General features: G+C 35.7%; 1 protein-coding gene across 5 annotated transcripts in view; it reads right to left on the reverse strand.

Annotated features, from left to right (window-relative positions):
* Positions 1 to 10,906, reverse strand: part of LOC114879956 (eye-specific diacylglycerol kinase) — a 40,923-nt gene extending 30,017 nt beyond the window's left edge. The window contains exons 1-3 of one of the 5 annotated variants that reach the window (XM_029195460.2): positions 10,740 to 10,906; positions 8,857 to 9,065; positions 3,623 to 3,727 (exon numbers count right to left, since the gene is read on the reverse strand). In XM_029195460.2, coding sequence (XP_029051293.2) covers positions 3,623 to 3,727; positions 8,857 to 8,945 — 194 coding nt within the window. In that variant the 5' untranslated portion in view covers positions 8,946 to 9,065; positions 10,740 to 10,906. Of the gene's footprint in view, positions 1 to 3,622; positions 3,728 to 8,856; positions 9,306 to 9,785; positions 10,543 to 10,739 lie in introns of those variants that run through there. The other 4 variants (XM_046285493.1, XM_046285491.1, XM_046285492.1 and 1 more) reach the window with 4 other exon arrangements.
* Between the last annotated feature and the right edge of the window lie 8,398 nt (positions 10,907 to 19,304).

Consider the following 19,304-nt stretch of genomic DNA (forward strand, 5'->3'; position numbering starts at 1 on the left):
ATCGCAGCAGTAAACTTATCAAACGCACATTGAATCATCAACCGTAACCTTTCGCTGTTGGAAACTGGTTATGGATAGACACCGTGGAAGGCACAATTCCATGGTTATAGGTCGTTAATTGACCGTTAAAAAATAAATAGACAAAATGTCGTATACGAGTTTGCAAATTTTACTTTCAACCGCAATATCCGAAAAATTAACTATCGCGTGTTTTTTTTTTAACGAACAGGTAAACCAGGGGTGTGCATTCTGACACTTCGATTTCGCTTTAATTAAAATGCACTTGAATTGAAACAATTAAAGATTAAGCGTTTCAAAAATTTCCGCGTTCGACACGCAACCTGGCTGGTTTGCAGGTTGACGAGCAATCGATGCAGGCGAAACAAATAAATACATATAAACGATATCCGCGACTCGATAAAACGGCGCTCGTTAAATAATAAACGACATCGATTAATATTTTCCGCCGGGTTTACGTTGAAAATCAGCCTCGACGCTTTTTATTCAGTCACGTTATCGAAAGCGGAATGTTCTAGCCCCATTTCTATGCGGAATAATCGATACGACCGATTAGCACCGCGCGACATTTTCACTTCACTCGAAAAACACTCGACCCGGAAGGAGAACAAGCGGTTTTTCCCACGATAAAACTTGGAAAACAAAGAAAAATTTGAAATTCAAAGGGACAAAGTTCTTTTTTCCCAAAGTTCTTCCTCGGACGCCTTGTTTTCTCGTTGAACATTTTTCGAATGCGATTCGCGGTAACAGGAAACAAAAACATAATTCCTGTTTTAAATGCCTAGCTCAACGGAATTCTTGATTTTTGAGGGAGGAAAAAAGAAAATGAAGTAACACGCGAAAGCTCTCGTTCTCGTTTGCAAGCTGAAAAGAATCGATTTCCTGCCACATGGAATCTTCTGATTCTAAATGCGTCGTGCATGGAAACCCGATTCGAATAAAAAATTAACTCTATCACCGTCCATTCTGATCTTTACGTAATCCATAATTATGGAACTTTGTATTTGCTGCTCATTATTCAACGCTTGATTACCTAGCATCTAGGTCACTTTATTTGCTCGGATTAGTATTTATGAGATTTTTCATGAGTTTTCTTTTTATTAAATCGTAGATGCGACGACTTTTTATCATTTTTAATATAACACAACGTTTTATCGTCAATGTAACAAACAATTTTTATTTCCACCATACGCACCTAAGTGTTTACCACGCACTGGTGTAATATATGGACGTGCGTGAGTATTAAATAGGAGACGGCATGTAAAATAGGTAAAGCAGTGTGCGGGAATAAAGAATCGTGTAGATATAACTTCAGCATTACGTATGCGCATAACTTACGACCGGCAGCCTCGACATTTTTGCAAATATAAATCCGTGACTTCTTAGGAAAGTTCGCGTGTCTAGTGATTTGTGGATCGCTCCAAGTATGACGCGATCGTTGTTGACTCATTTGTTGAAAATATGGAGGAAAAAAAAGAAATGTTCTACCATTAGGGACAGTGATTGAGCGAGTGGATGATGACCAAAGCGTACGTCACACCCTTTGGTCGAGAAATAATTCTTGAAATAATTGGACAACTAATTAGAGAATGATACGTAATTGTAAAAGCAGAAAGAAATAAAATATCCCTTCCCTTTTTGCTACGCGTAATTTCTCTTGATCGAAGCGGAGATCGAGTTTAATAATTAAGAAATATAAATGAAGTCGTGTTTATAGATTTTCAAATGAGGTACACATATGATTCTGTTTCCACTCAACCATTAACATAAACTGAAAATTGCAAAGCAACTTTGCAAGCTTTCCTAGCCGTTTAAATCATAAAGTTTAACGATGTTCCACGAGGCACCGGTAACAAATAATAAGCACGGAACATGCATAATACAGACGTGGTATAGTGCTCGTAAAATTCAGTTTACGTTGAAATTTGGAACGACCTCTATACATTATGTGTGATCTATTACTGAAATTAAAACGAAGTTACCGTTCGAACCCCTATCGGAGAGTAATCTGTCCTATATTTAGAAAATTACTATTTTTCTTTACTTTAATGAATTATATTTCTTGATTGATGCTTGATTGCCTAAGAAAAGATAATTTTGTGAAACTAATTTTTTGCTATTTTTATCATAAAAAGTAACAAGATTCGTCTGATGCGGTAGATAAAATTGTCACGAAGTACCGTCCTAAATTAGCCTCTAACCAATTATAATTCACGCAAGAACGTGTTCATTCATCGTTCACGCCCAAATTAATCCGTTTGAATTCGACGATCCATGTTACGTTTATCCTATTAGCTAATCCAAATCTCCCGTTGAATTCCGGTACGATAAAAGCGCAGGCGAATGATTAAATTTGAAAGGTCACCATACGGTATCTCGGTTTCCACAGAATCCCCGCGTATGTAATAACCTAACGAGAAACTGACAGCTACATTTAGAACTTTCCACGGAATACGTTCCATCGTTCTGATTAATTGTTACAATTCGCGTTACTCTGTCCTGTGAAACTCTCCTTAATCTCTTTCAGTAATTTTCATCCTTGTTACATTTCAACGAAGATCGGAATTAATTTAGAAATGTAATTAAAACCCTCCATCATTCTAAAAATACTTGTTTAAAGTTATTCTACGAAATCTTAATCCATCAGAGCTAGGATTCCCGACTTCTGTTCCATGGAATTCTATGTTTATCTTGATCAAATTTGGGATTTCCTAATCAAATTAGTATTAGAGATTTAATTAACATTCTGACGACCACCCGTTTCGTAGAATTTATCACTTTTGTTATTTTAGCTTTCAAGACTATTTACGAAATGATACTTGAAAAGATATAAAATTACTAATTGCTAATTTCTACTTGCAATATAAAATACTTGCATTCGTTTTCATATCAGCAATTGATAAAGCAAAAGGCAGAGGATCACCAAAGGATCTACAATCCGCCCTATTTCAAGGACCTGATGCTAGCACATATTTTTCATTGTCCAAGATGGACGTGATCCCAAAAGATGATCACGTTTTTGCTATTTTTATGACATATTCTGGATAACCGAGAGATTGAAAAGAATTTCGCTGCAGGACTTCCAATATTCTCCGGAAAATCCATGTAAACGTTTTTGGAATCGTTAAAGGGATTTATTGTATAGAGCTTTGATAATAAAATCTTTTTCCAAACGTGTCACGTCGATCGTTTTTATCAGTGACAAATGCAGTCTCATCGTTCAATGGATAGGTACATTGTATACCTTTGGCATACAATGAGAAGCAAAACTGAACCAATAATACTATTTTCCCAGAAAATGATTTACTTATATTGATATTAAATAATTTCAATAACATATCATACATTCTTAACAAGATTTTGTGTTCATTTTTGCAAATTATATAGTAACAAAAAAACCACCCTACCAGTCAAATTTACAGATGAAAGGATCCATCTCTTCAGACACTGCAATCCAGAACCACAAGGGCAAACTTCACAAAAATAAAAAAAATAAAAATAAAAATAAAGAAAATAGGGAAGAGAAAAGGGCTTTCACACAAGGCAATCACACGAATCTCTCGTTTCTTGCCACACAATCTGCTCCCTTTCACACATTGCCAACCTTTCCTCCGACTCATCGGACGGTTTCTTATCTTCGCGGCATCGTAAGTTCGTGCCCTCTGCGAAATGCACCCGTTGTCCTAGTTCCGGCGACAATCCGAGCAACCTACAATGCACACGAGAAAACACCGAAATGGTGGTATACGATCACTGAAAGCACTGGCTGCCCTCGAGGGACGGGGCACACACACGCAGCACACGAACAAGAAAACAGCACACGTGTGTCAGCAGACCATTTTACAATTAACTTTCTACTTTAACCCTTTGCACTCCGACGATCTTCTAACATGATTAAGGAACAAATTCGAGAACACTTTTACGGGACCATTACGTAGAAAATTAAATTTCATTTTTCTCCAAGGGAATTTTTCGAAATGCTTAAAATTTATATTCTAATTATAACGTTACCATATAAACATTGCTGTACTTCTTGTATTAACCTGATAAGGCTAATGGAGAGCAAAGGATTAACATGTTGACTGCCTCAGGGGTTTTTATGTTAATAAAAACATGACAAATTTTGTATTAATAAGAGTGATGAGAGGAAATGTTTCAAACTGTTATTATATTAACAGCATAAGGTTGAAAATTGAATGCTTCAACAAGCTATTCGTATGTTTCTTAATTAATGGTTTAATATGTCTGACTACACATGTCCATTTTCACTGCGGTATTAATACATTGTCTGCCACAGTAGAAATATTTAGTCACATCTAGTACGGCCGAAAGTTGACCTATTTTTAAACGCCTCTTAAATCGGCAAAGGTTAACAGTGAAGGGTAACTGACGTTCCAAAAAAGGAAACTTGAAAGTATGCAAATTATTCGAGTAAGTACAAGCGATATGTGCAAATGTTTCTTCGATTTGACTGGTTTCGAAACGAGTATGCACATTCGATTGCGTCAGAACCGTGTGGCACCGATTTGCTTATCGAAAACAAGAAGGGTGTCTGCGACCGAGATAAAAGAGCGAATCGATTTCGCGGCTACGTGACGTGAAAATGTCGGGAAAAAGAATCGACTGTGGGAATCTATTTCGACGAAACCAGGCGAATCTGGAGCAACACGAGGGTACGATGAAAATTTAAACAGGATCAGGGAACCATCTCGGTGGTTACTGTAAATCCGATCCAATTATAATTGAGAGATGTTCGATACATACATATTTGTTAGAATATTTCTGAATAATAAAAAATTCGTTCGCTGAGAACAATGCAAATTGTAATTAAAATTACAAAAGTACAATAAAATAGCATTTATGCTTCATGAATATCTGTAACTATGTACATACGGAGGTCTTTAGAATGTGTGCCCCCTCTCTCGAAGCATTTCAAAATAGAAAAATATATCTTTTACGAGATTTGACAGGGGACATACAAAATAGGATAAAATACAGTGTATACTTAACTATACAAAAAGTGCACCTGAGAAATATCTACTTAAATGTGTAAAAATGATAACCAAACCTTCGTTTCTGATTACAATATTTAATTGTCAGCAAATAATTAAAGATTCAATTATTATATTTTCTGATATTTTCAATTCAGAAACGAAAGTTCAGTCGCTGAAACGATATCAACTTCGCAAGCACCTGTCGCGATTTATAATCAACAGGTTGATTGTCCTGGAGATCACTGATAGCTAGGACGAGAAAATCAAGAAATTACAAAAGAAAAAAGAAAGAAGGGTTCTGAATATAATTATCAACGAAATTTCTATTGACACGATGGCTCTCGCAGTGGAAATGCACATGTATAGTTTAGACCAACACGCATGTATCTGTAACGTTTCATCACGAAAATTGATTCGAATTTAACTGTATGCAGTAAATTTGCATATTGTCGAAAATACGGAAGGGAAAAAAAAAGAATTTCATTATCCGATAACGATCGACGTGGGATCCCAGAGAATGCTTTGCCTGATGCTGCTTTCCACCTCTTGAATATTCATTCGAATTAACGTTCACTCCGGCTCGAACCATCCTCTTTATTTATTTAATAAATATCTAAAAAATTAAACAACGAACAAAACGGGAGCATTCCGTGCTTTCGTTTGAAAACTTTATGCAGGTAAACAGGCTTCCAATTGAATGGAAACCATCGGAGAAACTGAAGCTAAACTTTGAACGAACTGAAAAGTTTCAATCGGGATGAGAGATATTCATAACTGAATATAATTACACAAAGAAATGATTAATTTGTTTATCAGAAAAATATTTAAAGACAAACGTTTACAATTAATTAATTTATCAGCATTGTTGAAACAGTAAACAGACAAACCACGCGAGGAGAAGTAAAGAGGCGAGTTCTCAAGGAACTCGAACGGCTCGTTAAAAATCTGTACGTCGCTGCATTTTATCTAATTAACTACTAATTAATTTGCAAAGCATTGCAATTAAGATATTACCATGCAAACGAAATCGACCACTAGTGCTTTGACCCTTGACCTTTTCGCGCGACAAGCTTGTATTCACATCGAAAAAAAAAAAAAGGAACCATTTTAATTTCATTATGAATGGAGGTCAAGGAAGCCACGTTTCGGATTCAGAAATCAAGGAGAAAAGGGACAAACGAAAAACTACCACGCCAACTTATAATAGAATCTTATTCCATGAAAAGTCGGACGGGAAAATCGGCTAAGGCAAGCACCAGAAAAAACGGGAGAACAAAAGTAACAGGGAAATTCTTTATTTCCAGTAACTCCAGTAAAGCAATGAGAGTACTTAAATCGATTCTTTTGCATTTTTTAGTTAATTTTTGAATTTCAACTTTTCTATTTCGTGCCTATTACTGTTAATAAAATGAGGATTAAAGAATAAATCTAACAATAATAATTTAAGGTAAGAAAAAAGTAGGAAGTAAAAGAAAGAAACTTCCGTTTAACTCTCATTGTAAAAGTCCCGGCTAAGGAATCATTTTCACTCGAAGAGATCACAATGAAGAAGCGTGAAAGAAGGAATAAAAGGTGAGCAAACTGGGTGCTCCTCGTTGAAGAACTGAAAGCTCAATCAAAAAGCTGCGACCCATTTAGAGATTCCCAGTCGCGAGCTTTTGTACCATTCGCCTCGTTATTTCTCTGTATCTGCTGGACTTCAGGTAACACTTTACTCGTGGAACAAAATCAGGCTGGTTGGACAGATTCATTAACGAAAAAGGTTCAAGAATATAATGCTTCCTTTTGTTCAAAAGTAATATCCTAAATGTCAAGTCATCCTATAAATAACGTCATTTTTACAATCCATCAACGATATTGTATCGAGAAATACTGATAATATTCCAATGAGAAATTATCAATTTGATATTTCAACAAAATATTGATACCTATGCAATACTAACATACTTTCATCATTTTAAAAAGTACCAAATGGATATCAATACTTTCGCAGAAGTATCGATTTTTATTAGGTACTTACATATTTCATACTATTCGATGCAGTATCATAATTTCAGTATCATAGTTACGGCTATTTCTATTGCGGTGATGAATTGATTAACGTTAGAACTACTAGCATTCGACTCATATTTTCAAATTACTAATTATTCTTCAATTCTACAAAACTTGATATATTGTATATAAAATGATTTGTAAAACTTGCAAAACCACAGTATCAACCAGAGGGTAGATGGATATCTTGAGGAGCAATAGTGGATGCTTGTGAAACCAGAGACTTTGTACATATATACACAGGTGACTCTTGTTGACCAAGAAAATTCTAACCAGCCTCGATGCTAATTTGTTTATTCCGGTTGGAAACACTTCGCGTGATCACAGTCACTTCTGTCGAGGCCTGGGTCGATTAGAAATAGTCTGACCATTCGTACCGAGGCGTTTCAAACAAAGATTAAACGGCTTGTACGTGCTTATTTCCGACAACGGAATTTATGAAGCCCGAGAATTGCGTTACACGAGTAGCTGAACGAATTTCACGGCCGGCTCGTTAATCTCTCACGACGTGTATAGTTTTAAAGTTAACTTTATTACATGGTTAACTATTAACCACTTTGATCGCAGACCACTTGAAACCAGAAAAGAGATATGTAATAATTGTTCGCTCGGCAGAGAACGCGTGATTTAATATCGAATAAAAATGAGAAAATCATGTAATTGTTGTTACAACTGATCTGATACAATTATAGAATCTATTAATATAATACTAGAGTCTACGTAACGTATTATCATTGTACGTAAAGTTATGCAAAGTAACGTGACTCATTGTCAATATATTGTCATGACCTAAACATTCTATTCCATAATTATCAAAGGACAGAATCTGGTACACAAAAATCATCAAATCTGGAGCAATGTTACAGTTTGTCCTAATTTCAACAATGTGAAAGTTTCTTGCGCAACTGCGAATTTTTCTAAAAATTATCATGTATTTTACATAATTCCAAGCAGCATTATAACTCCAGAATCAAGGAAGATTCAGTAAACTCGAGCAACTCGAAATGTTAAATGAGAAGCTTCATTTCAGAAGTACAATTGATTCTTTATTGAATTAAAATAGACTGAAAGGGACTTGATTTCTAAATGAATTTCCATCAATTTGAAATATTAAAAATTGTTCGCTACGTACGTCATCCGATATTCCCTTGATTTCTGAATAGGTCTATTAATTATTCACAGTTTGAAACGGGTAAAATTTCGTAACAAATTTTCTATGGTCCGCGCAAGATTTGAAATATTCAAATGAAATTGTCAACAGCACACGCTTTGTACACTGACTCTTGACAATTCATGTAAATTTATTCAAGTTTCCTCTCGACGTGTATAAATATAGGGCGATAGTTTGTCCCTTGTATCAACTGAATTTCAATATTCCAGGTAAGAGTAAAAATAACGCATTCGGTCAGTCGGTAATAATACTTCGAATCGTTCAATTTTCTACCTTCAATTATATTTTCATTAACAATAACTATGCAACAATCATCTTCCAGATATTAAGAAAATACATTTGAGATCATAGTGCTGTTTTGACAATAAACATAAAGGCTCATTTGTAACCCGTACAATCTATTATCATATAAATTTCAAAGTAAACCTAATATAATCCATGCACCACTTGTACCACATAAATCTCGAGAAAATGAATTTGAGATCGCGGTATTATTTTCAAAATAAATACAAAGGTCCAACACTATGTTATCGTATAAATCTCAAAGGAAATTTGTAATCGTTTTCAAAGTAAACGTAAAGATTGATAAAAAAAAAACAAATTTATAATACATAGACTCACTTAAAGCTCAATCCATATACTTTGGTAGGTTCCGGTGAGGAACTGTTGCAGCTTAGCCAACTGAACCAGGGTAAACATTCGATGAACATTTTCCTGAATGTTTTTTTTTAGATGGGAAATACTCCAGCAGATGACAAAAGACGGAATTCGTGTAACCGTAAATGCACTGATGCACTTTCCTCCGATCTCCTCTGCAACTCCGCGTTTCACTAACAGCAACGACGACCACGTCATTCACATTTTCTAGCAAGATATTACGTCAGGGGCACCCGATAAAAATCACACTTCGAAATTCTCTTAAACGTAAATCACTGTTCAAACGAGTCACCTTTAAAACTTCACGTGATTTTACGGATTATGCTGTAAATCCAACACGTTGAATGTCATGCGGGTGGCAAGCGCCACAAATTTAATATAAATCTAAAATTTCAAGCAATAATAATACGCTACTACTTATGTAAAACATCAACTGAATAAATTAAAAAATTTCACAATCTTTTATACCGCAATATTCAAAGTATCAATTAATATTACCATCTCATCAAAATTACAAGAACATTATTTTCTTAATTCTGATGGAAAACACTAGTGAATGTATTAATGTTGGATTTTAAATTGCAAAATCGAAAATTTACATCGAATTATGAATACGCGTTAAATGAGACATGGATACAGAATTGTGTAAACACGATGTTTTTCACGATCGAGGACAAACGAACCTAACCGGTTTAGATACATAAACAGAACTTTGAAAATTTAAACTTTTTCAATAATCTTCCTCTTATAGCCATCAATTTAAATTGCATATACAAGAAGGATTAATTGCTGAAGAGCAATTAGAAGTAATTCATGAAGATCATGGTAATTAGAGTTTATTAAACAGTAAAACAACAACTCCTCTATAATTTTTTCTAACTTTACGTACTAACCTGACCCAGTTACAGAATTACCCTGTACAGACGATAACGTATGATCATGTATTACAACATTTAACAACGTTACAACGTCGGCTCAACTTTCGAACTATTAACAGGAGAACGGTTTCTCAAACAGCACCGTTCGTTTCGTTTCGAAAATAAAGTTTTTGCAATTAAATTTGTCCTCGTCGCTTATTTATGTATCTTTCGTTCTAATAGCGCACGGGGTTCAAAGGAAACTTGTGTTTTTCGTTTGGAAAAACTTGCTCTAACGTGTTCCATTTCAATTGTAATTGTTTCAACGGGATAACAAAGTACGTAACTAACCGTTCACAGTGACCGTAGCGTAAATAGAACAGAGAATTCCGTCAAAGCGGTAAATTGAAACATTCTGGTAAAACGAGACAAGCTTTTAATGGTTGTACACACGACTCTTTTCGTAACGAACCAGATCGGATCAAGATGATAAACGAAAATTGACTGTCATGTTTGAATTAAAATATTCTGTGCTTGGTTGATTCTGTTCGAAGTGGAAGAAGGATCAATTTGTATATTGGAAAAGTTGAAAAAATATCGTGTCCAATATAATTTTCTTTGATAAAAGTTACGTCAAACTTGACGAAGTAGAAAGGATTCATCGTGAAAGTGGCCAATCTATCAACAATATTCTGACGTATTCAATCAGACGGTAAAAATTAAAATAACTGAAATCCAGCGAACAGGTAAAGTCACTACGGGAGCCACAGTAATACAAACAATTTTCTCAAGCATACAGTAGAATTCCATTTATTTCAGTAAAATTGATCCATTTCGATATTAAAATGAATGAAAGATTAACAACTTGACTACCCCACTGGTAATCACCGACGACCGGTTCGGAGTTGCGATTAGAACACAATGTATTTTCCACCTTAATTAATATTCGTGTAATTGTAATTAATAAATGAATTTTGATTTAACACAAACCATTAACTGTTTCTATCAGTTGGAAATAACGTAACACAATCTCACATCTATGGAACATAACTTTTCTTTGCCGTCGAAGGATTCACGAATCGAAACGAACTGTGTTTGAAGGCTCCGCGGAGAATACTATAATGCAACGTGTCTTCGCTTTTCATTCTTGTCTGTTGTATCACACCGGTTCTCCCACTCTGACCGGCTGTTCAAACAGGAGGGACCGGTATGGTGTTGAGCGAATCATTATAATCGCGTGATCTCGATCACGTGTATACAGGAATTAAGAATTGACGTTCGTCATTTACATTAACAATAAGCGAAGAAAAACGTTAGGAGAAAAGAATTAAAGACAAATTACCATTTCTGCCATTTGTTGTAGGATCAATTTCTAAATTACAACCTCTTTTTTCTCTTTTAAATTTAGTAAGAATTTAACCAACTAAGAAAGTTAAATAATGATTTTTCTTACGGAAAATTGGAAGGCACCAGTGACATGGGGTTCAAGGAATCTGAACTTTGCGAAAATCCGCTACGGGGCAAGATTATAAATTTTCCAAGGATAGAGGAGAGAATTTCGAAGTTTAATGTGCATCGTGTCAGCAACAATCATCCATGCGGATTACGCGTTTGACTTGGTGCAAACGTACTTTGTAAACTTGGCTCGAGATGCTCCAGGTAACTCGAAACTCTATGATGTTGAAGTTTGCGGACAAGTTGCGAACAACCATGGATGGTTCGCTTAAACTATCCCTGCTACGGCTCTAATTCCAGTTGTCTTTTACGTTTAATTGAAATTGGAAATTCGAGTAGACGAGCTCTACTCAAACCATTGCGATTAATGTTACGTTATAATCGAATGATATTCAGTTAAATAAACACAGCCCAATTTCGATAAACGATCGAAATCGTATGATATAATTAGAGGCAATCACGTAAGTTCCCGTAAATGATCTCCGCAAACGTAACACGTAATTCGAGTATTTTTCTTCAACTTATTACTGTCAATTACAAGTATTAATTTCACACTACCTACACGTAACATTTCAAACACGAACTATATTTTCCTGGCTACCTATCGCAAAAACAGTAAAAAGAACGAAGGAAACCGCTAATCGTTTCTCAATATTTTATCTAACAAATTCTAACGATATCTTAAATTATAAATGCGAAATGTAAACTCATCACGGAGAAACCTGTACGAATGCAGTAGTTTGAATAAGAAATTGAAACGTGGATAAGGAATTTGAAAAGTTTCTTTTTCCTCGTCGCGTCGCAGAAGAACTGCAACAGTGATTCGGAAAGTTTACGCTCTTATCGAGAAGTAACGACTTTCTCGGAGATAAACTTGACGAAATCAAAAAGTTTCCTTGAAGCAATCATTCGCGAGGTATTTACCGATACCTGGAGACATTAATTGCTTTACGAATGACGTTCAAGGATGTTTGAAAGGTGATTAAAATATCAGTCGTAAAGAAATACCGGCACTTCGCGTTAATTTAGGTTTCGGAATAATAAATAGAAACTTTGTTGAATAAAACAGAAATTAACGATCAAATTATGATAAAGGTATCTGTTACAGAATATCAATTCAATGAACCATCCCCGGATGGTTGTAAATTCAGCATTTTAAATAAATCCGCGGAAGAATATATATATATATCTTGATAGAAATAATATTATTGATTTTATTCGCAAGTCATAACTAATGCAGCTAAAAATAAGTCTCGAGACCTTAAAATTCACGATCGTACGAATTGCAAATGAGGAAAAATTTCGGGAGTATTGTTAGAAGATCAGGAATCAGCGAGTCACTATTGGGAATTGCACACTGAGGAAAAAATATTTCATCGTGGGAAATAGTTGGGATATAAAAGATATTTTATAATAAATGAAACAGTAAGAAATAGGATAAAATAGGATAATTAACAATTTGAATGCAGAACATTCCCCTAAAATAATCATTTTAAATAGAAATGGCATAACACCGAGAGCATTAATATCTCCTAAATACAAACATGTATTTTTAAATTCTGACTAATAAAGCATTGCAACGGATTATTGATGATTCAAGTTTGACAGTCAAACGGATGTGCCTAATCCGTCTGAAACACATATCGTTTAAACGATATTATTACATAGAGCATAATAATACAGTAAACTATGTGCGTTTATTTTTTAATTTCCACCTTTTACACTGATGAAACACGTGAAAGATAATGATAATGGAAGCAGCTGCAAGGCTCTGACGATATTACGTAACATCGTCGAAGAGATCCTCGAGCGTTTTTCAAACGGTGTATTCAAATTGGACAAAAACAAGAAGAATAATTAATATCGAGAACAGGGGTTTAATCAAAGAATAAAAAGTGTTCGACGATCAAAGGGGGCAGGTGACAGGAAGCGTTTTTCGACGTTGGAATAATAAATTTCTCAACGTGCTTCGGCAATTTCGCTAAGCTGACATGGCGAAAGCTTTGCCGTTTATATTAACACGATTTCAAGCGTTCAAGAGCTGGCTGATATTAAAATGCAGAAAGATGTAGCGGTAAAATTAATAACGCAACTTTTTAATTATTTTAAAGAGTTTCGCAAAGCCGCGCGAAAATGAAAACGATGATATTTTTATCGCATCAAGGAATTCATCATCTCTGTTAAAAAGGAAGTATATTACTTGGAAATATCCAAGTGCATTCTAAAACGATTCACGTTTAAGCGATTCTTTTGAACGAAGAGCGAGCGAATTTCTCCGTTGAAGAATTAAATGATAAATACGGAAGGCGCGGATTCTGAAAAGCTTCCTATTCAAATTCGTTCGAGCGTATTTAAAAACTTTATTAAGAAAATGTGATGAGCGAATGAAAGGATTCGAGGAAAAGCGAAAGAATCGGGTGATACCACGACGAAGAATATCTTGCGAGTCTCGAACAGCGACTACTTAATTGACTTCGAGTACTGAATAAAATAACAATGGATATTATTTTGCAGCTGTAACTTCAGTGTCGTAACGATTGTTGATAAAGTGGCAGGTACAAACGTGCCAATAAAGAAATAATTAATTGTGAAGGAGGAAAAGCGCGAAGAAATTGTCGTCTGTTGTCGAGAATCATTCTCCCAGAAAAGAAATAATAATTCGCAAGGTTCAAAACTACACCGGACGAGAAGCTAAACCGTTCGAATCAAAGGATATCGACGCGTTAATTTCACAGATTTCGAGTTTCCTTAAAAAGCTACACACGTCCAGGAAAGATATATTCATCCTCACCCGTCCTTATCCTCTTCCCGGTCCGTCTCTTCTTTATCTCCCATATTCTTCCACGATACTTTCTCAGCTACGGATCACGAAGTTAGGGTTGCCTGTACGAAGAGGGGTGCATAACGTGCCAGATAAACGGCAATCCGTTCGTTTACGAGTATTTTAACCAACTGGTAATTCGCACGAGTAGAAGAAGAATGGCGCGATCAGAGAGTTGGTCAATCCGAGCTGGTCTCGCTATCAAATTTTGCTCAACTGGCTCGCTTGAAGTAGCCCAAGGCATCGTTAACTGTTACGGCTTCGGAAATCCCGCAAGCACCCAATTCTATTTTGTATAATGCCATAATGCCATTAGAGGGGTATCCTATATCGTTGTTTTCCGCATGCGGTGTGTTACAAATGGGACGACGAACGAACGGAGCATAATCGTTCGTGAGAAAACATCTAGAGAAGAATTCCGCTAACTACTTCGAGTAACCATTTATTGTAATGTTGAATAAAAACGGGGGAAAGTTGTTCGAAACTTTTTCCAATAAAATAATTCAGATCCTCTCTGAAGAAAGAAGCCACACCTGGTAAGTTTCAATGAAAAATTAGAAATCAGATGAGAAAATTAGAAGACAATTTGAAAAACCAAAAGAACGAGGAAGCTTTTAAATGGAACATGGGCTTTGTCTAAAGTCGAACCGACATTTATAATCCTGTTCAAAGGGATACCTGTCGACGTTTCAATATATGTTACAAGATATTACAATACATTATATGTATACAAGAAGATTAAAATCTTCACCCTTGTAACTATAGAAATACATAAGTACATTCGATGCACGGAGTGGCTTATGCAACTTTTCAAGGAAAATTGAAATACTAGAAGATACAATGGTCTTATGAATAGGAGAAGATGTACAATCGGAAAGGGTTAAAGGTTTTGTACATAATTAATTCTTCAAATCCTTATATAATAACATTTTGATTATAGATCGGTATAGCTCAGTATCTGTTCGCCTCGATTCTAAAACATTTATCTTCCATGGGTTAACAAGGATTATTTTCCTAATAATTCCCTGAATTACGTATTTCTAAAGCAAGAAACGTAGAAGCCGTGAATAAACGTAGTACACACTACACCGCGAATGTGTTAACAGAACGACTCTGTTGTTTACAACACATGCATACAAAGTTAAAAGATCCTATGAATACGTACGATGCTATTCATTTCTCTCTGTTAGCAACACACTAACGCACGATACTCCAACTTATGCGGATGCACCTCTCTGACTTTAACTGTATGCATTCCCTTGACATGCGGTCTGAATCGTGCCTATTGTGAAGACGTAACGAAGCGTCGGCTAAACAACTTCTGATGTTCTACCAACAACCGATGCATTTTTGTTTAATTTCCTGCGAGGGAAACAACATCACTCCGTTTCTCTTCAACCAATGATCGTGAAAACGTTTTGTATATGTATAGCTGGATAAAAATTGCAATATAAAATTGATAAGAATTTTTTAACACATTTTTTTAAATCTAAGGGTAAGATATATTGTATAGTAATTGCCTGCCGAGGTGCTAATATTATAAAAATAAATGTGAAAGAGGGTGATGGTTTGAACTGTGAGAACTTTCCTTTAAAGTATTGATCTTTAAAGAGAAGCAGGTGCATTATATTCCGTTACGTAAACGGATAAACAAGAAAGCGTTACCTTTTTCAAAGTATACTTTATATTATAATTATGAATATAATTAAAAAGCATTATTAATATTAAGAAGATAACGAATACCCTAATTAAGTAAATTTCGCTTATCACGTTTGAACACTCTATTAATTTATCAATTTAATTCATGAATTTTTCACGATCAGTCCATTGCATCAAATTTAATTCCCTGCAGTATGGACAAAATAATCTTTGATATTTTAAATGTAAATTGTTGCCGTATCAACGGACCCATCGTTTAACGATTAATAATGTAAATGAGAAATTATTATAAATTTATGAAACACAAAGGTAAAAATCAGTGGAAAATGCGATAGCTATCGGGGACATGTTAAATATTTTTAGTATAAAGGAATCGCCGAATAATTTGAAAGTTTCAGTGAACTGAAAATACAAATCTTTCGATATTTACATACCCGTAATTACAAAATAATCGTCCGCATTTCCGGAACACCGTCGACACTAAGCAGTTAATCATTCGAGCGTAGCGCTCGTATTCTAGGTGAGATACTTTGTTAACGCACAAATGTACAACAGGAAATAGGTATTCACAGTTATTATGCATTATTACGCAACAATTTGCAACCATACACGGGACATCGCATCGTGGTTAATTTCGAGGCGTTTCAATTGTACGATGGTAGGAACGCTTCGGAAACGTTTAATCGTTTGTAGTGCAACGTGTTTTCGATATTAATCATTGAATCATTTGTGGTCTATTTTTAAAATCCAACGATCTAAAATGCACGCGGCTTGTAATTTCAACGATTTACGTTTGATACGACTGCATCGTATTCGTTAAAAGCATGTAATAACAGCGTGTGCTGTAGAAAGTGCTGCTGGCTATATGATTTTGTTAATTAAATGTTGTGCAAGAAATGAATTAATTTCTTTAAAGAATTTCGTTACTAATGTTTCTGGTTCTATATGGCGTTCGCTAATTCCCTATTAGGAACGCTTTTTGGTCACGTGACCATCCCCTCTTTCACTTACATACCCAATGAACCGATCAACTGTGTCACGTGATAATTCCTCTTTTGTTACAAGTTCCCACCTTCAAAGCTCCAAATACGAGAAATTAAGCGCATAAATTCCTTAAATGTTCCTCTTGATAAAGGTGAGGATGTAAGGAAATACGCTCTGTTTCATTACCGCTGATATAATAGGTCTAACCTTGGATCAAAATTGACCCGATGTTGACTGGACGAGGATTAAACGCTAACGTGAGATCCTAATTTAACGTTTCTACGCCTACGGCTATTTCTGATTGTACGAAAACAATGGAGTTCATAATAAATCAACCTACGCACGTGACTTTATGGTCAGAATAATTGCTTGAACTAAAAACACGACCTTCTTACCACTACGTGCCTTCTTAAATCATCTACTTAATGTGACCAGGCTTAGAAGGACAATTACATGTGATTGGAGCTTCATACCTGGTAGGCTGGAACGTGGCAAATTTTAACTCATTAATCACGTGTTGGTCTAATATCACAAAAGTGAACTACTTTGTATGCAATTAATGATAAAAAGTCATCACTCTACGCTTATCGTTAAGGTTATTTTTTGAGTAGGCACTCAAGAAAATGAAAATCTAAAATTTCTATTCACGCTCCTATCTATATCGCGCTGTCAGTTATTCTCACATTACGCTACGTTAGATTTTATAATCGTTCTTATCGCGTGTATCACTCGTTATCAGGAAATAGCGAATTAACACGAACCACCACGAAGTGGTTCCCGCTCGTCCCTCGACAGAAATCGTCAATTTCCGTCGAGTTCCGGCTGCCGTAGGACGGCGTCGTTTTCTGGCTCCGTAAAACGAATGTTCAAACACTGACGGAACGTCGTGCAAGTAACGTGTACAAGTGAATTGGCTTGGTTGTCATAAAAATCTGTCGTTCGTTTATCGAACCGAAAATTGATTTTTATCCTATACGTATATGACGTATTTGCTCGTTAACTCTTACCTCATCGATTGTGGTTTTCCCACGGTCAAGCCGTTTCGTAGTCAGCTCCTCATTCTTCCTCTCTTCATCTCCTTGATAGCCAGCATTGTAGCCATGTGCACGTGAACGTGGCCGTTTTGTGCAACGATCACCGCCATGACACACGATTCCTCGTTCCCGTGGCGGGAGACTGGTTTACGAACATTTCACGATCTCACCAATGGCACGCGCGACATTCAACGGGATTGTTTTGGCAACCGGCAACAGGTCCCGTTACTCACTGTTTAACGACACGCGTCGGTCTTGTTATTGTTTATTGTTCGCTCATTGCACAGCTGCAAGCGTCGCGTAGCGTCGTTTTAGCGTTGATCGCGTCGGTCTCGCGAACGATTGCTCTATTTCGGTCCACTCAGGTAAGAGAGGAGAGACAGCACAGTCTGACTCGGACGAATGCTTGGCGACACTATTAACCAAGCTTAAAAAGAACGACCACTTTGAAAACCGTAAGAGAGAAAAGGAGAAATGAGCCAGGGAAACTGAGAAAGAGTAAGTATAAAAGAGAAGAGAAACACGAGACTCGGAGCCAACGGCTACCATTATAAATAGTTGCGACCACTAGCGATGGGAGTAATACCCTCGCGTCCGCTAGGTGGTACAACTGTGCATGCCGCGCATTTTTAAAGATTTCAAATGATGCGCAAGAAGACGTATAGAGCGCTCCAAATCAGGTCAACTTTAGAAATTAATTGGGAACAAACTACGAAAAATAATTCAATACAAGTTTTTGCATTTTGTTAAATACATCTTATACTATAGAAATATATATATGTTTGTTAAATTCAACTTTGTATAACGCATTAAGGAGTTATTGAATTCGAGGCTTCAAATAAATTGTAAAAACAATGTATAGTATAATAAAACATAATTTTGTAAAAGATACGTTTAAAATTTTATCTCGCTCCTGCAAACAATGAGTTAATATAAAAAAATTGACCAAATTGAGAACGCCTATTTAAAATAATAAAATAAAACCAACTTGCGTTGAATTCTAACGCGATAGTATTAATCTTTTGGTTTTGAAATTGTTCGATATCGTATTGTAGCCATCGCTCCCGACTGAATTAGAAGGAGACTATCCAAAACGAGAGATAAAGATAGAAAACGTCGACGGAAGTATGCCCGTAAGAAGGAGAGAGACAGAAACGGAAAACCGTTTCTCTCATTTGCTCTATCTTCATGCTTTGCGTCATTATTCCGTCACAAAGACCTGACATGAATGTTAATAGGCGGCAAACCTAACATGTAAATCTGCATATTTTTGACGAATTAAAAACAGTAGATTTTCGTTTCATATGAGAACGTTGGTAGCGAACGTGTTAATAATACTACATAAATAAAAATATCAATGCAATGCAACTATTTTATTTATTTAAGAATTTAATCATTCTGATATAAATAAAATACATTGCAAAGGTGGTTGTGGATAAAAAATACTCTAAACATGTGACTTACCGGACTTGTATCACTTGCACCTTCGATGCATCTTGGAATTGACCCTTGATTGATCAGTCTCTCCGGCATCGTTGTCCACCGTGTAATTAAGGTCATTAAAAAGAGTAGTTCGGATCCTTGGACCTGAAAATAAAAATT

This window comes from Osmia bicornis, chromosome 4, assembly GCF_907164935.1.
Source record: "Osmia bicornis bicornis chromosome 4, iOsmBic2.1, whole genome shotgun sequence".
Lineage (NCBI taxonomy): Eukaryota > Metazoa > Arthropoda > Insecta > Hymenoptera > Megachilidae > Osmia > Osmia bicornis.